The following is a 26,211-nucleotide window of genomic DNA, read 5'->3' as shown; positions in this document are numbered from 1 at the left end:
TATTGGGATATGGAGGAAGGTGAATGCTGAGATAAGGCTTGTAAATTTCTTTCTTATTCCCATCCCTGCACATGGAGGAGATCTTTGAGTTAAAACACCTCCCCACAGAAATACAGAGGGACAGGAGAGAGAAACTGGGTGGTTGTGGACAGTTGATACTAAAACATAGCTGACCGAAACCCTCCTGCCTATTCAATTAAGGTGGCCTACTGTTGAGAATAGGCCACTTCCACCTTAATTGAACTGACTTGTTAGCACTGTCCCCCCACTTGGTAAGGCAACTCCCATCTTTTCATGTGCTGTGTATTTATACCTACCTACTGTATTTTCCACTCCATGCTTCTGATGAAGTGGGTTTTAGCCCATGAAAGCTTATGCCCAAATAAAGTTATTAGTCTCTACGGTGCCACAAGGACTCCTCATTGTTTTTCCATATGTAGGGGAGATGATACATCCATGAACTAGCTGCTAAAGGCTCCTGGTTGCTGTGACTGATACAGTGGAGGTTACACTCTTCATGTGGTCTCTTTACACAGCACCTTCCCATGACCCTCCTTGCTCTCCCTTCCCCAGCCCTGGCTAGTTCCCTGAGGCAACACAAATTGACCTTTTCTGGTGGTAATTTGTTCAGTCACCTCAGCACTTATCTCTTTTCATCCCCCTGTTGGCTTTGTTACTCCTGTTCTGAAGGGAGATTCTTGGAGAGGTTCCATTACCATGCCAGTTTTTGGGGCATTGAATTCCCATTTTAATTCATCCCAGTATCTCTTACCCATTTAGGAGGGGTGGGGGAGCACTGAGAGGGAGCCTTCTCTGATGGGCTTTAGGGGGGGCTCCTCTTTGGTTTTTTGCTGCCTAGGTTTGTGGATTGGAAAGAATTTTGGATAGCTGCAGTGTTACTGCAATCTATTGCTATCCTCCCTCTAGCCATGCTGTTGCATGAGTGGAGGGGAAAGATGCTCTTTTCCTGGCTGGAGAAGAAGGAATTGGGGAGAGATGATGTGGCTATGAATTGCGGGGCAGAGCTGCAGACATTGCTGAATGACCTGGATACAGTCACATTGAATAGAATGGGGAAAGTCAAAAGCAGTAGTGCTAAGAAGCAGTGACAAAATGGAAAGGCTCTCTATGCCTGTTCCAAAAACCGTGATAGTTGGGTTTCTCATCCTTTCCTTTTGGCTTTCAGTGAATCTCCTGGACACAAGCACTGCACAGAGTGAACTGGGCTGGCTTCCGGATCCTCCAGAAACAGGGGTGAGTACTATGCTGGGAAAGGAAGGGCAGAACTCTGGAGTATTGGAGAGAAACGGAGAGAAATGAAGGATTAATCCCAAAAAGGGACTCTTAGTCTTAGCCTTAGTCCTGCCATGCAGCTCCCCGTAGTATTTCAGTCCTGGCCTCCCGACACAGCTCTGCCAATGCCCCTCAGTCCTGCCCTGCAGCCGCCCTGTTATTCCAGTCCTAGGCTCCCCTCACAGCTCTGCCAATGCTCCTAAGTCCTGCCCTGCCCTGTTAGTTCAGTGCCATGGATCCCATTACTAAAGAAATATAATATTGTTGTTACTTTTTAGTGATTATTGGCAGTTGGTATTTAAATATGAAATCTTTCAAATGGATTCATATGTTGAATCTAAATACAGGAGGAAGAAGAATAAAACTGATGTCCTGTCTTGTCACCTGAGTTCCTCCTGTCCCTTGTTGTAAGTAGAGTGTGCGCTTCCCACTCCCATTGAAATACCCACGACAGAACTACTTCCTAATGATTTTGAAGAATCTGGAACAATTTGAAAATAAGTGGGACTCTCTGTTCGCTCCCTCTCAGGGGTTATAAACTGAATATACTAGATTATTAATTGACTGTGAACAGTCAATTGAGAGACTGCCCCATGGAGAAGCAGTATGTTCTAGTGCAGTGGTCTCCAACCTTTTTACACCCAAGATCACCTTTTGAATCTAAGGGCAACCAAGGATCTACCCCCATGCCTTCCCTGAGGCCCCACCCCTTCTTCAAAGCTCCGCCCCCTCACTCCATTCCCCACCACCCCCCGTTGCTCATTGTCCCCCACCCTCACTCACTTTCACCCGGCTGGGTTATGGAATTGGGGTGCAGGCTCTGGGTGGAGGCCAAGGGTTTTGCAGTGTGGGACTCTGGGCTGAGCCTGGGGCATGGGTTGGGGTGCAGGAGGGAGTGAGGGATGCAAACTCTAGGAGGGAGTTTGGGTGCAGGAGGGGGCTCCAGGCTGGGGCAGAGTGTTGGGGTGCAGGAGAGGGTACAGGGTGCTGGCTCTGGGAGGGGGGTCAGGGCTGGGGCAGGGGGTTTGGGGTGGAGAAGGGGGTATGGGGTGCTGGCTCCAGGAGGGGGCTCTGGACTGGGGGTTGGGATGCAGAAGGGGGCTTGGGGTGCTGGCTCTGGGAGGGGGCTCAGGGTGAGGCTTGGGGATCTGGCTCCGGGAGAGGGCTCAGGGCTGGGCATTCGGGTGCAGCCTCCCTCTGGGCAGCACTTACCTCTGGGCAGCACTTACCTCTGGCAGCCTCTGGTTGGCAGTGGGCGCTGCGAGGCTAAGGCAGGGACCCTGTCTACCCTGGCTCCACATGAGACCTGGAAGGGGTCAACGCACATCTGCGGTCCCTGGGGGAAGGGGCAGAAGACACGTGGCTCCACGAGCTGCTCCTCTTTACAAGCACCGTCCCCACAGCTCTCCCAGCCAATGGGAGCTGCGGTGGTTCTGCTTGTGGGCAGGAGCAGTGCGTAGAGAGAGACCCCTGGCCACAGGGCCGTGATGGCCACTTCCAGGAGTGGCGTGGGGCCAGCGTAGACAGTCTGCCTTAGCAGCAGCTATGCGGCGCCACTGGAGATCGCGATCAACTGGGAGATCATAGAATCATAAAATATCAGGGTTGGAAGGGACCTCAGGAGGTCATCTAGTCCAATCCCCTGATTAACGCAGGACCAGTCCCCAACTAAATCATCCTGGCTAGGGCTTTGTCAAGCCTGACCTTAAAAACCTCTAAGGAAGGAGATTCCACCACCTGCCTAGGTAACCCATTCAAGTGCTTCACCACCCTCTTAGTGAAAAAGTTTTTCCTAATATCCAACCTAAACCTCCCCCACTGCAACTTGAGACCATTACTCCTTGTTCTGTCATCTGCTACCACTGAAAACAGTCTAGATCCATCCTCTTTGGAACCCCCTTTCAGGTAGTTGAAAGCAGCTATCAAATCCCCCCTCATTCTTCTCCTCTGCAGACTAAATAATCCCAATTCCCTCAGCCTCTCCTCATAAGTCATGTGCTCCAGCCCCCGAATAATTTTTGTTGCCCTTCACTGAACTTCCAATTTTTCTATGTCCTCCTTGTAGTGTGGGGCCCAAAACTGGACACAGTACTCCAGATGAGGCCTCACCAATGCCGAATAGAGGGGAATGATCATGTCCCTCAATCTGCTGGCAATGCTCCTACATATACAGCCCAAAATGCTGTTAGCCTTCTTGGCAACAAGGGCACATTGTTGACTCATATCCAGCTTCTCGTCCACTGTAACCCCTAGGTCCTTTTCTGCAGAACTGCTGCCAAGCCGCTTCGTCCCTAGTCTGTAGCAGTGCATGGGATTCTTCCATCCTAAGTGCAGGGTCTCTGCACTTGTCCTTGTTGAACCACATCAGATTTCTTTTGGCCCAATCCTTTAATTTGTCTAGGGCCCTCTGAATCCTATCCCTACCTTCCAGCGTTTCTACCATTCCTCCCAGTTTAGTGTCATCTGCAAACTTGCTGAGGGTGCAATCTATGCCATCCTCCAGATCATTAATGAAGATATTGAACAAAACCAGCCCCAGGACCGACACCTTGGGGCACTCCGCTTGATACCGGCTGCCAACTAGACATGGAGCCATTGATCAATACCCGTTGAGCCTGACGATCTAGCCAGCTTTCTATCAACCTTATAGTCCATTCATCCAGCCCAAACTCCCTTAACTTGCTGGCAAGAATACTGTGGGAGACCGTATCAAAAGCTTTGCTAAAGTCCAGGAATAACATGTCACCTGCTTTCTCCTCATCTACATAGCCAGTTATCTCATCATAGAAGGCAAATAGGTTAGTCAGGCATTACTTGACCTTGGTGAATCCATGCTGACTGTTCCTGATCACTTTCTGCTCCTCTAAGTGCTTCAAAATGGATTCCTTGAGGACCTGCTCCATGATTTTTCCAGGGACTGAGGTGAGGCTGACTGGTCTGTAGTTCCCCGGATCCTCGTTCTTCCCTTTTTTAAAGCTGGGAACTACATTAGCCTTTTTCCAGTCATCCAGGACCTCCCTCGATCGTCATGAGTTTTCAAAGATAATGGCCAATGGCTCTGCAATTACATCAGCCAACTTCTTTAGCACCCTCGGATGCAGCGCATCCGGCCCCATGGACTTGTGCTCATCGAGCTTTTCTAAATAGTCCTGAACCACTTCTTTTTCCATAGAGTGCTGGTTACCTCCTCCCCATGCTGTGCTGTCCATGCAGTAGTCTGGGAGCTGACCTTGTTCGTGAAGACAGAGGCAAAAAAAGCATTGAGTAAATAGCTTTTTCCACATCCTCTGTCACTAGGTTGCCTCCCCCATTCAGTAGGAGGCCCATACTTTCCCTGACCACCTTCTTGTTGCTAACATACCTGTAGAAACCCTTCTTGTTACCCATCACATCCCTTGCTAGCTGCAACTCCAAGTGTCATTTGGCCTTCCTGATTTCACTCCTGCATGCCCGAGCAATATTTTTATAGTCCTCCCTGGTCATTTGTCCAGTCTTCCACTTCTTGCAAGCCTCTTTTTTGTGTTTAAGATCAGCAAGGATTTCATTGTTAAGCCAAGCTGGTCGCCTGCCATATTTACTATTCTTTCTACACATCGGGATGGTTTGTTCCTGAAACCTCCATAAGGATTCTTTAAAATGCAGCCAGCTCTCCTGGACTCCTTTCCCCCTCATGTTTTTCTCCCAGAGGATCCTGCCCATGAGTTCCCTGAGGGAGTCGAAGTCTGCTTTTCTGAAGTCCAGCGTCCGTATTCTGCTGCTCTCCTTTCTTCCCTGTGTCAGGATCCTGAACTCGACCATCTCATGGTCACTGCCTCTCAGGTTCCCATCCACTTTTGCTTCCCCTACTAATTCTTCCTGGTTTGTGAGCAGCAGGTCAAGAAGAGCTCTGCCCCAGCTGGTTCCTCTAGGATCGACCAATCAATCGTGATTGACTGGTTGGTGATCACTCGTCTAGTGGATAGAGCAGAGGTGGGCAAACTACAGCCCGCAGGCCACATCCGGCCCACAGAACCATCCTGCCAGGCCCTTGAGCTCCTGGCTGAGGAGTCTAGTCCCGGGCCCCTCCCCCGCTGTCCCTCCTCCCCTGCAGTTATGCCACAGTACAGGTAGTGCGGCTGGCTCCGTGCAGGCAGCAGGGCTGCGAGCTTCTGCAGCTCTGAGCGTCATGGTAAGGGGGCAGCAGCGACGGCGTGCGCGGCAGCAAAGGGGGTTGGGTAGGGGATCCCGGGGGGGCAGTCAGAGGACAGGGAGCAGGGGGCGGTTGGATGGGGCAGAGGTTCTGAGGCGGGGCTGTCAGGGGTCGGGGAACAGCGGGGGTTGGATAGGGCATGGGAGTCCTGGGGGGCCTGTCAAGAGGCAGGGGTGTGGATAGGGGTCGGGGCCGTCAGGGGACAAGGAGCCGGGGGTGCGGGTTGGATGGGTCAGAGGTTCTGAGAGGGGCAGTCAGTGGGTGGGAAGTGGGTGGGGGTGGGTAGGGCGCTGGGACTAGGCTGTTTGGGGGGCACAGCCTTCCCTACCCAGCCCTCCATACAGTTTCGCACCCTGATATGGCCCTTGGGCCAAAAAGTTTGCCCACCCCTGGGATAGAGCCTTACACTAGAATTCAGGAAACCTGGGTTCTAGTTCTGCCTGTGCTACTGACCTGCTGGGTGACCTTGGGCAAGTCACGTCTCTCTGTGCCTCAGTTTCCCTATCTGTAAAATGGGAATAAGGATACTGACCTCATTTTTAAAGTGCTTTGAGATCTATTATTATTACAAATCATAATATGACTTTTCTAGTTGCCAGCACTACAAACTCTGACCTGGCATTTACACGTCTCACTGAGTGCTTGGTTTTCTTCTGCTCTTATCTGTTATGTACAAACAAAGCAATTGTGTACGCTCCATAAAATTACTTTTGTTTTAGATCAAGGAAACCCAACCCCTCACCAAAATAAGAGAACAAAAATAAAGACTCTATGAAAAGACGATATGGTCTTTTGTCTTCTCCGTAATGTGTGGCATCTGAACTGCACACAAAATAGCAGATTTCTTCAGAAAGTTTAAAGATGCACTATGCGTAAAATGAAGTGCTACATAGCCACATACCATTACCACAGGAAGGGTTTCACTAGTTGGCACCAAGATAATATCTTCATCTGCATAGGATAAGCCTGGATAGCCAACTTTGGCAATGCCTATCCAAAGAGCCTGTCTTTGTACTGTAGCTGCAGCAACTAAAATAATGCCCCTTCTCTATGTTTCTTGGGAGCTGGGAATGCAATTACAGGGCATGACAATTCCTGTGCAATCCCCTGCCCCCCCATCAGTGTGATCACAGTTATATCCGTATAAATGTGCTTGTATCAGTATAACTTATTCCAGTTTAAGAAGCAGAATAAGTTAGCAAAACTGCATCCACACTAGGACATTTACCAGTATTACTATTTTGTTTTAAAAAAAAAATCACGCCTCTAACCAAAATAGTTATGCCAGTAACACTTCTCAGTCTTTCCGCCTGCCTTGCCACCACCATGTGGCTTTGACTAATACAATATTCCCAGTTGGCTAATGGGGAGTATGGAATCCAAATGTTCCACTCCAGTAGATTGGTAGCAATATAAACCCCACTTTGGACTCTTGGACTCTGAAGAGGAGGTGTGCAGCCCCAACTGTTGAAAGAAAAGCCTAGGATCAGGCAGCAGGGAGTGAGGAGTGCCGGTTAAAATGATTAGGTAAGGGGATTTGGGAGATGAAGTGGGGTAGAGAGAACAAACTCTGTCTGTTAGTGGCAAAGTTATTTTTTGAGTAGGTTTTGCCACATGTCACAATATTTGGTGGAAGGGGGGTGGGAGGGAGCGGGGGGGAGTTTCCCAATGCCCCAGCTGCTTGCATCAAGAGATTGCATGAATATCTCACCTTCCATTTTAAAAAAGTTTCTAGCCCTTGCAGTTGCAGAGAAATGCTTGAGAATGTGACCCACTTGTATCCCAAAGGCTCAGAAATCACAGGCAAAGAGAAGAGCCCATGTATTTTGAAATCTCATGATTCTTGAACAGATGGGGTTGGCAATACTAGGTTCATCTGTGCATATTGGACAGCAAATATTCTTAGACCACTGAGAAATCCAGGTTGCCAGATGGGTTTTATGGAGACTTTTACAGAACAGTCAACAAACACAAACTGTATTTTTAGCCTGCCTACTTACAAAATGTCCTGTACCATACAGCGGAGAGTGATAGTGACTTAACTGCAATGTGCATTGAAAAGACTTCCATGGTTGTACTGGTGGTACTAATAGAGGCCTAGTGAAATAGGAGAGGTGAGAGACTATTTTGAAAGGGAATTGAGCTGAGACTTGCTGAGAGAGGGTATTCTATGGTTACTGCTCCATGACTGTTTGATTACTTTTCATTTATGGAACTCCCTGATCTCTAACCTGTATTGGTTTTCTACCAACAAGATTGCAGGGATTTGCTTGATCATTTCTCAATAACTGTAATGTGAATAGATGAAAAGTTGCCACAAACACAAAAACAATGGGCAAAGGCATCCTTTAAAAATTGGAAGTTAAATCCTACTGAGGAAAATAGAATGGTGCATAAACTTTGGCAAGTCAAGTGTAAAAGTTTAATTGGGCAGGCCAAAAAAGAATCTGAAGAGCAACTAGCCAAAGACTCAAAAACTAACAGCATAATTTTTTTTAAAGTATATCAGAAGCAAGAAGCCTGCCAATCAATCAGTGGGGCCACTGGATGATCGAGGTGCTAAAGAAACACTCAAGGAAGACAAGGCTGTTGCGAAGAAGCTAGATGAATTCTTTGCATCAGTCTTCAAGGCTGAGAACGTGAGGGAGATTCCCATACTTCAGCCATTCTTTTTAGGTATCAAATCTGAGGAACTGTCCCAGACTGAGGTGTCAATAGAGAAGGTTTTGGAACAAATTGATAAATTAAAGAGTAATAAGTCACCCAGGATCAGATGGTATTCACCCAATAGTTCTGAAGGAACTCAGAAGTTCTGCAATTTCTCATTTAACTGTAATATCTAACCTATCGTTTAAATCAGCTTCTGTATCACTTGACTGGAGGATAGCTAATATGACACCAAATTTTAAAAAGGCTCCAGAGGCAATTCTGGCAATTATACGCCAGTAAGGCTAACTCCAGTACCAGGCAAATTGGTTATAACTATTGTAAAGAACAGAATTATCAGACACATAGATTAACATAATTTGTTGGCGAAGAGTCAACATAGCTTTTGTAAAAGGAAATCATGTCTCACCAATCTATTAGGTTTCTTTGAGGGGATAAACAAACATGTGGACAAGGGTGATCCAGTGGATATAATGTATTTGGACTTTCAGAAAGCCTTTGAAAGGTCCCTCATCAAAGGCTCTTAAGCAAATTAAGCAGTCATAGAATAACATGGAAGGTCCTCTCATGGATCAGTAACTGATTAAAAGACAGAAAACAAAGGGTAAGAATAAATGGTCGATATTCAGAATGGAGAGAGGTAAATAGCGGTTTGTGTACTGGGGACGGTACTGTTCAACATACTCATAAATGATCTCAAAAAAGGGATAAACAATGAGATGGCAAAATTTTCAGATGATACAAAATTACTTAGGATAGTTAAGTTTAAAACAGAGTTAAAAAGGGATCTCACAAAATTGGGTGAATGAGCAACAAAATGGCAGATGAAATTCAATGTTGATATATGCAAAATGATGCACATTAGAAAACCTAATCCCGATTATACATACAAAATGATGGGCTGTGAATTAGCTGTTGCCACTCAAGAAAGAGATCTTGGAGTTATTTTGGATAGTTCTCTGAAAACATCTTCTCAATGTGCAGCGGCAGTCAAAAAAGCTACCGGAATGTTAGGATCCATTAAGAAAGGAGTAGAAAATAAGACAGAAAATATCATAATGCCACTATATACATCTATGGTATGCCCATACCTTGAATACTGTGTGCAGTTCTGGTCACCCCATCTTAAAAAAGATATATAAAAGTTGGAAAAGATACAGAGAAGGGCAACAAAAAATGATTAAGGATATGGAACAGCTTCTGTATGAGCAGAGATTACACAACTGGGACTTTTCAGTTTGGAAAAGAGATAACTAAGAGGGGATAGGACAGAGGTCTATAAAGTCATGAATGGTGTGGAGAAAGAGAATAAGGAAGTGTTATTTATATTTTCACCTAACACAAGAACCAGGGGTCACCCAATTAAATTAATAGGCAGCTGGTTTAAAATAAGCAAAAGGAAGTAATTCTTCACACAACGCACAGTTAACCTGTGGAACTTGTTGCCAAAGGATGCTGTGAAGGCCAAAACCATAGCAGTGTTCAAAATAGAATTAAATAAGTTCATGTAGGACAGGTCCATCAATGACTATTAGACTATCAATGACCAAGATGGTCAGGGATGCAACCTCATGCTCTAGGTATCCCTAGCCTCTGATTGCCAGAAGCTGGAATTGGATGACAGGGGATGGATCACTTGATGACTGCCTGTTTTGTTCATTCTCTCTGAAGCATCTGGCATTGGCCACTGTTGGAAAACAGGATACTGGGCTATATGGACCATAGGTCTGACTCAGTATGGCTGTTTTTATGTTGTTGAAACAAACAGTTCATGAACAATTCAGTTTGAAAGCTATTCCTCCAAAAAATTGGAAATAACATATTCCAAGCAAATCAGGATCAGTTCATAAAATTCTTGAATAAAAATGGCTAGGTTAACAATGAATAGCTTAAGCAGCTTGATTAATAGCTAAAGGACTGGAAGGAGGATGAGGATTTGGTGGTAACTGCTGTTCTCAAATGCAGGATCTCCCATTCCAAACTGGATTCGTGTGAATGTGCTTGTCTTGTGTGTAAGACATATGGTTGGAGTTCGGATGGGGACAGTGTTGGTGTATTGGCCACGCCACACATGTTCACAGGCTCTGCTTGAGATGATTTGAGTTTCCTCTGGCAGTGGTTTTAGGAGTTGCTGAGACTGTTTATTCTGGGTGACGTGATTATCCATCCTGGTGATTGTTCTGGATTAGCTCAAGACCGCTGGCCATCTTGGATGTTACTGATTTGGGGTATATAGCTAGACATATGTGGATAAGAGAGGAGGAGAGGAGTAGAGTTATACTCTTGTCATGGACTAGCTATTACCCTCTCTTTCATGGTCAAGGGCTCAGGTCTCTCACTGAAGTGATGGAACCTATTATACGGATCTTACCTCAGAAGCTAATGAAACCAGGTTGCTTTTGGATGACTTTGAGGATGAATTCTGACAGACCACTCTTTTGATGGCCTGGTCGGAGCGTAATTTTGTGTCTTTGGCACAATGACACATAAAAAGACCTCTCACCCTCTTCTGTCCTCTGAGGTAATTTTGATAGGAGAATGGGCTGCCACAAGTGACTCGGGAGCGGTGATGGTTAGAGTACCTTGTGGTGAAACCGTGGCCCAAATTAAGTTGACTTGTGACATAAAGAATGTTTGAAAGCTAACATCTATACAGGAGCAAAGAAACGATTTGTTGCCTCCACCCAATCTGCAGAGGCGTCATCAGTGGTGGATAACCTGGAGCTTTCAAGTCATCATCTGTCTGCTTAGCTATAGAGGCAGCAAGCATTTCTCGCTGGGAGGAATTTTCAGTTTACTTTGTGGATACGGTCACTTGGGTTTAGAGAGGAGATTGTCTGTGGGAACAGAACTGTACCTTTTTCAGTTATTGAGTTTTGACCACAATGGGCAAAAAGGTGTGGTTTTTTTTTTTTCTTCAGTCAAGTTGCTTAATGTGATTGAAAAGCACTCAGTACTTGACAAGGCCTTGTCTAGACTTCAAGGTGTGATGTTAGCATGTGCTAGCTAACTTGCTAACTAACACATTTAAAAATATCTAGTGTAGACATTGTTTCCTTTAACACATGCAAAACTCATGTTTAAAGCTTAGTGGGCAAGCTAAGCTTTAACTTACATGGGCAGTGTCTTCTCTACAATAATGACAGGTTTCAGAGTAGCAGCCGTGTTAGTCTGTATCCGCAAAAAGAAAAGGAGTACTTGTGGCACCAAGGTGCCAAGGTGCCACAAGTACTCCTTCTCTACAATAGACTTCTAAAGGATGTATGTGGTAGCTAGCATGCTGTCAAACCTTAAATCCTAGTCTGGGCGAGGTCTAAGTCACAGGCTAAAATGTATGAAAGTGTGTTAGTCTGCATCTCAATGACTGTTAAGAACCCATTTTAAGCAAACATGATTGAAAAACAGAACTTTCTGGGCCTGTCGAGATGGGGCCTATAGCTCATAACTATTTCAAAGTTAATTGTCTTTTATCAAGGAGTTTAGAAATATTTTGTCGTATCTATGAGTCTCTGAGCTAGTGAATCCAGTAAAGCATTGTGAAGTCTGTTGTGATATTCTCACAATGCTAACTAAAGACAGATCCCTTGAATTCATCAGGACTCTTTAAATCAACTCCTTTATTATTTGTCTTGACTTTTCTCCTAGCACACTAAACTGTACAGATTAGCATGGGATACTTGAACTGATATACTTCAAGATATCTGTTATGAATTCATCTGGAATCCTAAAAGTAAGCAAACTGATTTACAACACATTTATTATCCTGCTACTTGGTGTGTTGTAGAATAACACAATTTTAAAAGCTACAGTAATTTTTTTCTTTAAAAGAAATAGATTAACATCAATTTTGGATCAAGGGTGATGAGAAGTCTCATGTGTTTTATTATTCATTCACATTCTGCTTCCTGTAGACAAGTTATATACCTGCTGATTAGCTGCATTTTCAGTCTGCTTTTCAGCCCAAGCACACAGGGGACTTCCAGTTCTTCTTGTTCGGCTATTTTAAACAGAGTGGTATCTGAGCCTATTGATATGCCAATGTAATTTTGCCATATGGGCTTCTTTTGTGTTCATGACATTTTCAACTTCAGCATTGAACAATCACTAATTTTTTTATATATGTTTGCTATGATTACATTGCAACTCAACTCCAGTGTCTACCATAAAATGCCACACTTATAGATTTTTTTTTTTGGTAAATGTATTAAGATGCTCAACTGTGCTTGCATCATCCAGGTCAATGTTCATGAATATATTTGGCTACTGTATTTATTTGCAGTCTGTTGTGAGTGACACTTGCACAATTCTTGCTTTTATTGCATGCTTGACACTATATTCCTTATTCTAGATATCTGTGTGTGGTATTGCAATTGCTTCCACATTTACTGCACACTCTGCTGTTTATCCTTGTGTTCTATCTTTATACCTCTGTATACATCTTTAATTAAATGCACTTCAGTTGTTTTGCTACTTATTAATGCTTCCATTTGGGAAGCACAACTTCTCACTAGCCCTGCAACTACCCTATTATTTTTCACAGTCAGTTTTTCACAAAAAACTTTATTTTGACCTGGTCATCAGTTATTTCACAAATAATTTGGTCTCTAGTCCTTCTCTTAATTTTCAAATTTGCATGACTTAGCATTATTACATAGGCTCTGCTCTCACCTATCAGCTAGTTTCTTGTGGTTTAAAATATATTTTCTCCAACTGACATTCTTGCATGGATCACAGTATCTTGCTGATTTCTCAATGGCTCTGTTGGGTGGTTTGCAGTACCCTTGTGCTCCCACTGGAGAGTATGGCAGGCCTTGGGCCTTCAGTGGCTCGGGGTCTGCCCCATGTAGTGGTGTGGAGGATTTGGCCTCTCTGGTTTCTCTGCAGTGCTACTTACTTCCGTGAAAGCTTTGAAGTGCTGCCACCGGCTTCAGTTTCCTGACCGTTTACCTTTCAGGATGAAGGAGGTTTCATTTAGTCCAATTTTGCTAACTTTGCAAACACCTTGGGAATGGAGGTTGTTCATAACTCTGAACAAAACGTTATGGTTGTTCTTTCAAAAATTTACAACTGAACCTTGACTTAATTCAGCTTTGAAACTTTACTGTGCAGAAGAAAAATGCTGCTTTTAACCATCTTAATATAAGTGAAACAAGCACAGAAACAGTTTCCTTACTTTGTCAAAGCTTTTTTTAAACTTTCCCTTTATTTTTTTAGTAGTTTATGTTTAACACAGTACTGTACTGTATTTGCCTTTTTTTTTCTTTTTTTGGGGGGGGGGGTCTCTACTGCTGCCTGATCGCGTACTTCCAGTTCATAGAATCATAGATAGTATGATAATCATAATTCCAAATTAGGTGTGTGGTTGACCGATCAGGTTTTAACTCTGGTGCTTGTAACTCTGAAGTTCTACTGTAGTTTCATTTTGACACTTGGTAATAAGGGTGTGCACCTCATCCCAGTCACCTGAACCTGGTCAGAGTCACAAAACGGTGAGCAAGTCAGTACCGCTAACTCCAGCCATTACTGTTGTGAAAAGTTATGGCTTGGTGCAGGAATTACTGTGTGAGGTCGTTTGGCCTGTGTTACACAGGAGGACAGACTCAATGATCACAATGGTCCCTCCTGGCCTTGGAATCTGTGAATAGGACAACTTCAGCAGTAGACAGAGTTGTCAGATTTTCTTTGCCGCTGTTCATAGAATCATAGAATATTAGGGTTGGAAGAGACCTCAGGAGGTCATCTAGTCCAATCCCCTGCTCAAAGCAGGACCAACACCAACTAAATCATCCCAGCCAGGGCTTTGTCAAGCTGGGCCTTAAAAACCTCTAAGGAAGGAGATTCCACTACCTCCCTAGGTAACCCATTCCAGTGCTTCACCACCCTCCTAGTGAAATAGTGTTTCCTAATATCCAACTTATACCTTCCCTACTGCTACTTGAAACCATTGCTTCTAGTTCTGTTATCTTCCACCACTGAGAACAGCCTAGCTCCATCCTCTTTGGAACCCCCCTTCAGGTAGTTGAAGGCTGCTATCAAATTCCCCCTCACTCTTCTCTTCTGCAGACTAAATAAGCCCAGTTTGCTCAGCCTCTCCTCATAAATCATGTGCCCCAGCCCCCTAATCATTTTCATTGCCCTCTGCTGGACTCTCTCCAATTTGCCCACATCCCTTCTGTAGTGGGGGGACCAATACTGGACGCAATACTCCAGGTGTGGCCTCACCAGTGCCAAATAGAGGGGAATAATCACTTCCCTCAATCTGCTGGCAATGTTCCTACTAATATAGCCCAACATGCCGTTGGCTTTCTTGGCAACAAAGGCACACTGCTGACTCATATACAGCTTCTCATCCACTGTAATTCCCAGATCCTTTTGTGCAGAACTGCTGCTTAGCCAGTCGGTCCCCAGCCTGAGGCGGTACATGGGATTCTTCCTTCCTAAGTGCAGGACTCTGCATTTGTCCTTGTTGAACTGCATCAGATTTCCTTTGGCCCAATCCTTCAATTTGTCTAGGTCACTCTGGACCCTATCCCTACCCTCCAGCATATCTACCTCTCCCCCCAGCTTAGTGTCATCTGCGAACTTGCTGAGGGTGCAATTCATCCCATCATCCAGAGCATTAATAAAGATGTTGAACAAAACCAGACCCAGGACCGACCCTTGGGGCACTCTGCTTGATACCGGCTGCCAACTAGACATCAAGCCGTTGATCACTACCCATTGAGCCTGACAATCTAGCCAGCTCTCTATCCACCTAATAGACCATTCATCCAATCAACTTGCTGGCAAGAATTCTGTGGGAGACTGTATGAAAAGCTTTGCTAAAGTCAATATGTATCACATCCACTTCTTTCCCCATATCCCCAAGCCAGTTATCTCATCATAGAAGGCAGTCAGGTTGGTCAGGCATTACTTGGCCTTGGTGAATCCATGCTGACTGTTCCTGATCACCTTCCTCTCCTCCAAGTGCTTCCAAATGGATTCCGTGAGGACCTGCTCCATGATTTTGCTGGGGACTGAAGTGAGGCTATAGTTCCCTGTGTTCTCTTTCTTCCCTGTTAGTCTGGTGTTCAATCCCAGGCATTGCAGAGGCACTGCATTGGTCAATGATTTTCTTGTAGTGATAGGTGAAGATCACTGATCCATGACCTGTCAGCAGTCTTTGATACCACTGACTACCAAGTATTGTTTACATGCCTGCTGACCTTGGCAAGGATAGACAGTGTTCCTGTAAAATCCTTCCCTTTCTGAGAGGTCCCAAAGGGTAGCATTAGCTGATTGCTCGTCTGCCTTGAGGGCATTCACAAGCAGGATATCAGAGGGCTGTATAATCACTCCTGCTGAACACCTCGACACTGTCATTAGGGGAGATAGGGAAGCATTGTGGGCTGTGCTGCCTTCCCTGTGCAGCTAAATACCAGCTCTGTGTCTTGCATCATACCTAGACAGTGCAATTAATCAGCTTTCTCAGTATCTTCCTGAAATAAGGGCTTGCAGAGACCTAGCCAGTTGAAGCTCATTCCAGATAAGACTGAGATAGATTGATAGATTGCAGGGGAAATAACCTGTGGAAATTCTATACCTAATATTTGTCTGTCCCCCAGCTGATGAGTCTGTCTCCATATGGCTCTGAGTGGAAGGACTGACTCAAGGGGTGTGTAGGTGGGGGGTTCGCTAAGAAGTCCTGGGTGGGGTTGCTTTCTGTGATTCCACCTGCTGTTAATGTATGGGGCTTGTCACGTTTGCAGCTCCTTCATCTGGACTAAGTTTGCAAGGAAGTTAGAAAACCTGGGATAAAACACTGGCAGGGTTTTGTTTGACTTGCAAAATCAACAGCGACTGGCTGTGGAAATAGAAACACTTCTTATGGATTCATAGATATCAAGGTCAGAAGAGACCATTATGCACAATGCAGGCCACAGACTCTCACCCACCCACTCCTGCGATAAACCTCTCACCTACGTCTGAGCTATTGAAGTCCTCAAATCATGATTTAAAGACTTCAAGGAGCAGAGAATCCTCCAGCAAGTGACCCATGCCCCATGCTACAGAGGAAGGTGAAAAACCTCCAGGGCAGATTGGAAGAGGCCCTGGAGGAAAATTCCTTCCCGACCCCAAATATGGCGATCAGCTGAACCCTGAGCATATGGGCAAGATTCACCAGCCAGATACCCAGGAAAGAATTCTCTGTAGTAACTCAGATCCCATCCCATCACAGGACATTGGGCCTATTTACCATGAATATTTAAAGATTAATTAATTGCCAAAATCATGTTATCCCATCATACCATCTCCTCCTTCTGCCTTCTCACTCTTCCACTCCTGCTGCTCCTCATCCGTACCAGGTGGGAAATGCCATGTTCTTCCTCATAATAAATATTCAGCTCAGTGAAAAATGAACTGCTTTTGCTGTGGGCTGAGGAGGCAAGAGGGGAGAAATCACCTGCACATCTACCAGTGTGATATATGCCATCATGTGCCAGCAATGCCCCTCTGCCATGTACATTGGCCAAACCAGACAGTCTCTGCACAAAAGAATAAATGGACGTCAAGAATTATAACATTCGAAAAATAATTGGAGAACACTTCAACCTCCCTGGACACTCAATTACAGACCTAAAAGTGGCAATTCTTCAACAAAAAAACTTCAAAAACAGACTCCAACGAGAAGCTGCAGAACTGGAATTAATTTGCAAACTGGACACCATCAAATTAGGCCTGAATAAAGACTGGGTGTGGATGGGTCATTACACAAACTAAAAACTATTTCCCCCTGCTAATTTTTCCCCCGACTGTTACTCACACCTTCTTGTCAACTGTTTAAAATGGGCCATCCTGATTACCACTATAAAAGTGATTTTTCCTCCTGCTGATAATAGCCCACTTTAATTGATTTATCTCGTTAGAGTTGGTAAGGCAACCACCATCTTTTCATGTTCTCTGTGTATATGTGTATGTGTATATATATATATATATATATATATATATATATATATATATATATATATCTTCCTACTGTATTTTCCACTCCATACATCTGATGAAGTGGATTTTCCACAAAAGCTTATGCCCAAATAAATTTTATTCTCTAAAGTACCACAAGTACTCCTCATTCTTTTTTCTCTACACTAAGGTACTCACTGTAGGGATGAGGGGAGGGTTGACAGAAGCATGACTTGGGAGTGGATGTGATATATATACTGACTTTAGCAAAGCTCTGGGTACAGTCTCCCACAGTATTCTTGCCAGCAAGTTGAAGAAGTAAGGATTGGATGAATGGACTATTAAGTGGATAGAGAGCTGGCTAGATTGTCAGGCTCAATGGGTAGTGATCAATGGCTTGATGTCTAGTTGGCAGCCAGTATCAAGCAGAATGCCCCAGGGGTCGGTCCTGGGTCTGGTTTTGTTCAACAGCTTTATTAATGATCTGGATGATGGGATGAATTGCACCCTCAGCAAGTTCGCAGATGACACTAAGCTGGGGGGAGAGGTAGATATGCTGGAGGGTAGGGATAGGGTCCAGAGTGACCTAGACAAATTGAAGGATTGGGCCAAAAGAAATCTGATTCCTAATTCCACATCTTTCTTGATCTGCCTCCACTGTGAACATACCAATTCTAGAATGTCTTTAAACCTGAATATATCCAGTGCTAGTCCTCAGGCCTGGTCTACAGTAGGGGCGGGGATCGATCTAAGTTACGCAACTTCAGCTACGTGAATAATGTAGCTGAAGTCGACGTACTTAGATCTATTTACCGTGGTGTCTTCACTGTGGTAAGTCAACTGCTGACGCTCCCCCATCAACTCCGCCTGCGCCTCTTGCTCCGGTGGAGTATGGGAGTCGATGGGAGAGCACTTGGCGGTCAATTTATCGCGTCTAGACTAGACACGATAAATTGACCCCCCGCTGACTCGATTGCTGCCCGTCGATCCAGTGAGTAATGTAGACAAGCCCTAAGTCAGTGAAAACAAAGGGCTGAAATCTTTATAAGTCTTGCTTTCCGGCTCCATATTGCTCTATGATCAGAATGTTCAGTATGCCTGTGTAGAGCAGCATTATGCAGTTTGTAGATACTAAGACCAGAATGGACCTCTGTGATCTTCTAGTTTGACCTCCTGTATAACACAGACCATAGGACTTCCCTGAATTAATTCCTCTCTGAACTAGGCTAGAGCCATATTTTTTTAGAAAAACATCCAATCTCGATTTTAAAATCGCCAGTTATCAGAGTTAAATCATCAAATGTGTCTAATGCTCTCCCAATGATTCGCAATGGCCAGAGTTCAGATCCAAGACCAGTCTTCTCCAAAGGCTGCCTTTACTGATTTGCTGCTCCGCTCACTACTGATAATCCCCTGAACAAATTTATCTCCCAGCCATTCTCCTGACATAAAATCACACTTGCCCAGGGAAGCCCAAACCTCTTGCATTTTCTCTAAATTAGATTGCTTTGCTGCTCCCAGCTGTCTATGGGCACTAATGGTACTTTTGCTAAGTTATGCGACCCCCGAGCATGCTCAGATAAATTGGTTAGTCTCTAAGGTGCCACAAGTACTCCTTTTCTTTTTGCTAAGATAGCTATCTTAAGAGATATTCATTCACTTAGCACTCTGATGGTAACATTAAACCTGGTTTTATCCTGGATATGTCCTTTAGCTGACCAAATGCCTTTGGGCACAACAGTGACAAGAACTTGGCTCTCTTTCTGCATTATTCTTAAGGTATTTAGCCAAGGCTTGCTTATTAGGAGTCTAAAATTAGATGCCTAAGTAAGAGGGCTAATTTTTCAAAAGTATGGAGTACCCAATCACTCCTTTTGATCCCAGGTGGAGTGGGTAAGGTGTTTAGCCCTCTTTGAAAACCAGGTCCCTAATGGGATCCTGTCTTGAAAATCTTGGCCCTGCTTCTAAAAACTCTTAGATGCTTCTCATGAGCTCTAATGCTTTCTGTAGGATCACAAAAGCACAATCCAGACTCACTGCTAAAATGGTCCTTTCTCTGTTTTTCCCTCTCTTCCTAAGCAACACCAATTCTTTTCCTCATTGCCAACCTGTGGTGACTGGAGCAATGGTAAAGAGTGTGGAGATGAAATGGAAAGGTAACGACTGTTTTAGAGGAGATTAATTCAATACCACCAGCAGGCAAGCTGGAAGGGCAGGTAGTTTAGAATGATTGAGCCAAATTTCACCCACACAACTCTGCAAGGACATTGAATTAATAAGCATTGCATCAGAGGCATAAACTCTGATTGGCTGCTGATGTTCCAAGGACATTACACTGCTGCCTAGCAACTGGTGAGCTGATTAACCCTTTAATCAATGTTGCATACTTCACAGTTCGCTGAATTTAAAAGTTGAACTGTTTAATGGGAAAAATTGCGTTAATAGGTGATGGCTTCATTCTGCTTTGCTTTATCCATCCGGTCTAACTGGTGTAGGGTTTGTTGCCAGTTTCATTGTTATTTGTTTGCAGGTGGGGAGGACTCGGTGGTTTTGTCCAGAACTTAGGGTAAAATTTTCAAAAGCGCCTAAGGGCCTAAGTCATGTTGGAAACTGTTCCCTTTTGTGTACACCGTCATTTGGGTTACAATGGAAAGCTTTGGAATTTCCCAAGCACATTTGTCACTGAAGCCCCCCCAGCATCTTCCACAGGACTGCTATCCAGTCCATGCAAGTCTTTACACAGATCTCATTTATTTTCTAACCTTTCCCTATCTTTTCAAACCTTTTCAGCCTCTGCTGCCCTTCCCTTCCCTCAAACATGTATGCAAAATCACTAAGCCACCTGATTGTACTCATCTGAAATGCTGTACTTAAATATCTTGCCTGTGGCAAACAGTGCAGCACAGCTGCTGGGCCTCATATTCAGAGATTCCAAGGCTAGTAGAGACCATTGTGATCATCTGCTCTGACCTGCTGTAGCAGCATACTCATGTATTTCCCAACAGACATGCAGGCATACAGCCATACTGTATACAGAAAACCTTCCAAAAGCCCGTCTCAGTGTAATGAACTTGAAAAATACATCACAGCGTTCCCATGTCTCCCATCCACCCACGCACCCACCCATCCTCTATCTAATCATGTCTCCTGAGTTAAGTTCAAATCTATACCATTCTCACTGTGTTTGCCTCAAATGGTATATGACATTATAGTTATTGCCTCTCCCTTGGCTTTGCTGTTTCTCTTTTATTCCTTGTCTTTTCTCTCCTTCAAAATATTCCAGCCTCAGTTTCCTTTATCTCTTTCAGTGTCAGGTTTGCTGTTAATTAACCTTTATGGTCTTCCTCTTCCCCCACCCTCACTACCTTGATCCCTCAACCTACTTTTCATCCATTGTTAGTCTCTGTACTGCTCACACACACCCCTGTGGTACCCATGGTTGCTCAAGGGCCGCTGTGGCAGGGCACATGACTAGTTTATGCCAGTGAGAAACAGTCACTATGACAAACTCTCAGCCCTAGTGATTAGTTGATTCCTGGTAAATTCCCATACAAAACAGTAGCAGCTTGCTGAACATTTCACAGACAAGGGACATAAACAGGACTACAGGCAAGTCTACACTTAAAACTCTGCACTGATGCAGCTGCACTGCTGTAGTGCTTTAATGAAGCTGCTGTAAGTTGATGGGAGAGTTTCTCCCGCCGGCATAGCTACCTCCTCTCAGGGAGGTGGATTAACTGTGTTGATGGGAGAAGCTCTTCTGGCAACATAGCACTATCTGCACTGGAGGTTAGGTGGGTATTAGTGCGTTGCTCAGGGGTGTGGATTTTTCACACACCTGAGCAATGTAGTTATACCGATATAGATCCGTAGCGTATAGATTTGGTAGACCAGACCAAAGGAAGAAGCTACCCATCGCTACTGCAGACTATCAAAATAAATAATGTATGATTTCCTGTGAAAAGGTGGCTTTCAAATAGGCAACCTGGTGCTGAATCTGAGCTTACTTCCACCAATGTAAGTCAGGAATGAGTCCCCTGAAATCAATGGAGTTACATCAGTGGAAATGCTAGCCAAATCAGGCCCCTAGGTATAATGAGGCTGTGCAGGTTTCACCAGCAGCAGAATCTTTGTATTTCAGATAAGAGTTTGCTGCAGGTAATATGTATCTGTTACCAAAGTATAACTTCCTCCTGAAGAAATAATGGTTGGCCAACCCTTCCTGTGCTGCCTGCTGTATGAAAACTCTCCCCAAACCATCTCTCTGTTAGGGGGTCTCTTGTCTCTGCCTCTGTTTCCGGATGTTCATCAGGTAGATGCCATTGCAGCCAGGGGCGGCTCTACCAATTTTGCCGCCCCAAGCAGTCGCCGCCGAATTGCTGCCGCTGCAAAAGCAGCGGAGCTGCCACCGCAAGCCACCACAGCGGGAAGAGCAGCGGAGCTGCCACCAAATTGCTGCTGCAGGACACGGACTGCCGCCCCATACTCAATGGGGGGAGGGAGAGCTCAGCGGTTTGAGCATTGGCCTGCTAAAGCCAGGGTTGGGAGTTCAATCCTTGAGGGGGCCATGTAGGGATCTGGGGCAAAAATTGGGGATTGGTCCTGCTTTGAGCAGGGGGTTGGACGAGATGACCTCCTGAGGGCCCTTCCAACCCTGATATTCTATGAAATGCTGCCCCAAGCATCTGCTTGGAAAGCTGGTGCCTGGAGCCAGCCCTGATGGTAGCACCATGCTGGCTGAAAGGGGTAAACATTACTCATTTATGTAAGCAGGCTGCCAGTTTCCTTAAAAGAATTAAAACATATTTATGAAAAACAATAAGCAAGAGGAGAGTGTTTCTACAAGACACAACTAAACACATTAGTCTAGATTGTCACTGGTAGATTTACACAATTAATAAACCATCCAATAAATCTTTTGCTTTCTTTTGCAGCATGGAAAATGCTTATTTACTTTAAAATTCCCCATGAGCCAGCTGCCAGCCCAGATGCTAACTGAATGGTGTGGCAGCTGTGTGTTTCCATGTCATTTTAGACTAGGATTAAGAAAGAAAGCTCTGTGATTGACCCTCCCACAATGAGATTCTGTGACAGACCCATCTCCTTACTCACTCTACTCTCCAAGCTGGTATTGCCTTTGTAGAGGGGGATACGCTAGCGTCTGATACCCCTTCTGGTGACACAATTTTCAGGGGCAGATGGGAGGCCCTAGCCATACTCACTACATACCCATAGGTCTTAGTTGGGTTTGTACTTGGCACAGCTCAACCACTACCCATGCTGCCAAGGCTACATTGCTATTTATACTCCTGCTAACTTGATGAGAGCTAGCATGAACATGTGTACATAAGTAGGGGAATCACAGCCCTATCTTGTGTAGACATAGCCTTGGAAAAACACCCAATCTTGATTTTAAAATTGCCAGTGATGGAGAATACGCCACAGATGTATTCCAAATTATTCCAAAGGTAATTACCTTCATTGCTAAAATTTTGTATCTTATTGCCTGTCTGAATTTGTCAAGCTTCAACTTCCAGCCATTGGATCATGTTATACCTTTCTGTGATAGATTGAAGAGCCCATTATCAAATATTTGTTCCCTATCTGTAGGTACTTTTAGACTGCGATCATCACTCATTAACCTTCTCTTTGTTTAGCTAACTAGACTCAAGGAGCTCAATCTACCACTGGAAGGCATATTGTTTAATCCTTTAATCATTCTCATGGCTCTTCTCTAAACCCTCTCCAATTTATCCACATCCTTCTTGAACTGTGGACACCAGAACTGGACACAGCATTCCAGCAGTGGTTGCACCAGTGCCAAATACAGGGGTAATATAACCTCCCTACTCCTACTTGAGATTCCCCTGCTTATACATCCAAGGATCACATTAGCCCTTCTGGCCACAGCATTGCACCAGGAGCTCATGTTCAGGAGAAGTGGTGAGTCATTGTCAGCTAGACCTGAGTCACACCCGAATTGCAGATCATATTTATTGCTCCGTGCTCACAGTGTTAAGGCAGGTTCAGCGCTCTGAACCAGAAGCAGATTTTGTTCATTATTCAAGGCCTTGAGGTTAGTCAGAATCTGAGTCCGAAGTTTGCAGGGGCTTGGATCTTGTGGGCCTGGTTTTATTGCATATTTAAGTGCCACATGTCTCTCCTCTGTATAACATCAGCTTGTTTGCATGTGTTGTGTTTTCTTTTCCCCCTGGGAGTAGTGGAGCGAGGTGCAGCAGATGATAAACAGTACCCCCATCTATATGTACCAGGACTGCAGCGTGCTCTCGTTGGGCGACACTGATCACTGGCTCCGCACCAACTGGATATACCGGGGTGAGGCAGCCTCCCGCATCTACGTGGAGCTAAAGTTCACCGTGCGTGACTGCAAGAGCTTCAGAGGTGAGGTGGTGACCTGCAAAGAGACCTTCAATCTCTACTATATGGAGTCAGAGCAGGATGTCGGCATCCAGTTCCGTCGCCCCCTGTTCACCAAGGTCAGTAGCAATGGGGGTTGGGGATCCTTTTGACCCCCCAACCTAAACAAGATGAGGCTGGCCAGATGGGAGACCTCCATGGAAATCAAGGGTCCCATAGGTAACAGAATGGGTGATGCCATAGGAAATGCTCTCTCCCTGCTGCCCCAGCATGATGGTCAGGGCCCTCTTTGCTGCAGGAGGTGCCAATTGTCAAATGAACTGTAGAACAGAGGGACTGAGAACATTTAATGTTGATGGTAATGCTTTGCATTTACATATCCAAGGACCATGAAGGGTTCTAACAAACATCATCATTCCTATGTTACAAATAGGGAAACTGGGACCAAGAGAGATCAAGTGACTTGCCCAAGGTAATAAAGTAAGTCAGGACAGATAAAGAAATAGGACATAGGTCTCCCGACATCTAATCCCCTGCTCTGATCACTGGTCAGAAAAGAGTGCGTGGCATTTTCTTTGAGGGTAGAGGTAATGGTCTCATTGGTTGTACCAAATTCTTATTTGCATCACCATGCTCTGCCGCCCTATGTTTCTCCTGCAGTTTCATTTGGATATGGTACTTATTGTCCCTTCTTCCCCAGAAGCAGCTGAATTCCAGTGAAGAGAATCTCAGCTTTCCTATAAACAGTCTCCCATAATCAGGGCCCAGTATGTTTTGTGGCAAGCCATAGACCTACATTCTTTGGCAGTCCTCCCCTCTTCATTTTCTGCAACACATCATGATAAAATTCTTCTTGAAATTTCTACAGCAGCTTCTAGTAAACTCAAGCCCAGAGAGTTGCACTGAATTAAATAGGAAAATGAAAAATACAAGTATCTTGTAACTTCATTTGGTTTTTTTATTTTGACATTAAATTCATGTTTTTCTATTCATTCCCGCTGCCCCCACATTTTCACTATGTTCTAGTGAAATTCTGGAGATTTAGGCAGTTGGGTAGGGGACAGGTGGGGATTTTGACAGGTAGGAGGAAGTTGGGGCTTCCAGTATTAAAAAGGAGGAGATCATCATCACCCAGATCTTATTCATAGATTCCAAGGCCAGAAGGGACCATTGTGGCCTCCTGTATAACACAGGTCTCAGAACTTCCACAAAATAATTTGTAGAGCAAACCTTTTAGAAAAAACATCCAGTCTTGATTTTAAAATTGTCAGTGATTGACCAAGACACTTGGTAAATTGTTCCAGTGATTAATTACCCTCACTTCAATTTACATTAATTTACATCATATTTCCAGTCTGAATTTGTCAAGTTTCAGCTTCCAGTCATTGGATCATATTATCTCTTTCTCTGCTAGATTGAAGAGCCCATTATCAAATATGTATTCGCCATGTGGATACTAATAGACTGCAATCAAGTCACCCCTTAACCTTTGTTAAATAGATAGACTCAAAGAGCTCAATCACTGTAAAACAGGTTTTCTAATCATTTAATCTTTCTTGTGGCTCTTCTCTGAATCCTCCCCAATTTACCAACAGTCTTCTTGAATTGTGGGCACAGAACTGTACACACTATTCCAGCCATGGTCACAGCAATGTTAAATACAGAGGTAACATAACCTCTCTGCTCCTGCTCGAGATTCCCCTCTTTAGGCATTCCAGGATCACATTAGCTCTTTTAACCACAGCATCACACTGGGAGCTCATATTCAGCTGATTATCCACCACAAGCCCCAATTTTTTTTCAGAGTCAGTTTCCCAAAGCAGAGTCCCACATCCTGTAGTTATGGCCTATGTTTTTTGATATCTACCATGTTGCATCAGTAGATCTCAAAACACTTTAAAAAGGAGGATAGGATCAAATCCCCATTTTACAGATGGGGAAACTGAGGCACAGAGAGGTGAAGAGGGTTGCTGAAGGTCACCCAGCAGGCAAGTGGCAGAGCTGGGAATAGAATCCAGGTCTCTTGAGTCCCAGTCTGGTTTTGTATCCACTAGGCAACACTGCCTTCATCACCTCTTTTCCTCCCCCTTGGGGCAGGGGCAGAAGTGACTAGACATGTTTTTTTGTGGAATTTTAACACCTACTTCTTTGCATCCAGCTTTACGGCAACAGCTGTCCCAATTCCCCACTCCTCACGTCTGTTGTTGCTGCATCCAAAGATGGCAGTTGAGCCCACTTGAAGTTTCTTGTGAGCTGATTACCAGTTGACTGCAGAGATGTTTCAGGCTGGGGTTTTCAGAGGAGTCTAAGGCCTTGTCTACACTAAAGGGAAAAGTCGATCTAAGGTACGCAATTTGAATTACATGAATAGCGTAACTCAAATTGACATAGCTTAGATCTACTTACCGCGGGGTCCACACTAAGCGACGGGGACGGGAGATGCTCTCCCGTCGACTCCCCTTACTCTTCTCGATCAGGTGGAGTACAGGAGTCGACGGGAGAGCAATCGGCGGTCGATGCATCGATCGCCACAGCATCAATCCTCCGGTAAGTGTAAACAAGACCTAAGGGAGTTAGGTGCCCAACTCCCACGGACTTCAGATTTGCCTCAAAAGCCTAAATGCAGAAGCGATGCCCATCTAGCCAGGGTCTGGAAACACACCCACTGTCCCCTATGGATTATATCAACAGATGGGAAATATCGAAGGCACATGCAGGACTGCTCACAAGCACCTGACAGA

At 44.7% G+C, this 26,211-nt stretch overlaps 1 protein-coding gene across 5 annotated transcripts in view; it reads left to right on the top strand.

The window, feature by feature from the left end:
- The window catches only part of EPHA1 (EPH receptor A1), a 68,622-nt gene that overhangs the window by 12,906 nt on the left and 29,505 nt on the right, over positions 1-26,211 (top strand). For 3 of the 5 annotated variants that reach the window (XM_075120092.1, XM_048821653.2, XM_048821661.2), the window contains exons 2-3: positions 1,187-1,254; positions 23,314-23,589. In XM_075120092.1, the coding sequence (XP_074976193.1) occupies positions 23,332-23,589 (258 nt within the window). In that variant the 5' untranslated portion in view covers positions 1,187-1,254; positions 23,314-23,331. Of the gene's footprint in view, positions 1-1,186; positions 1,255-1,632; positions 1,701-23,313; positions 23,590-25,628; positions 25,816-26,211 lie in introns of those variants that run through there. The other 2 variants (XM_075120093.1, XM_075120096.1) reach the window with 2 other exon arrangements.

Source organism: Caretta caretta, chromosome 1 (genome assembly GCF_965140235.1).
Source record: "Caretta caretta isolate rCarCar2 chromosome 1, rCarCar1.hap1, whole genome shotgun sequence".
Taxonomy (NCBI): Eukaryota; Metazoa; Chordata; order Testudines; family Cheloniidae; genus Caretta; species Caretta caretta.
This window is presented reverse-complemented; position numbering and strand designations above follow the sequence as displayed.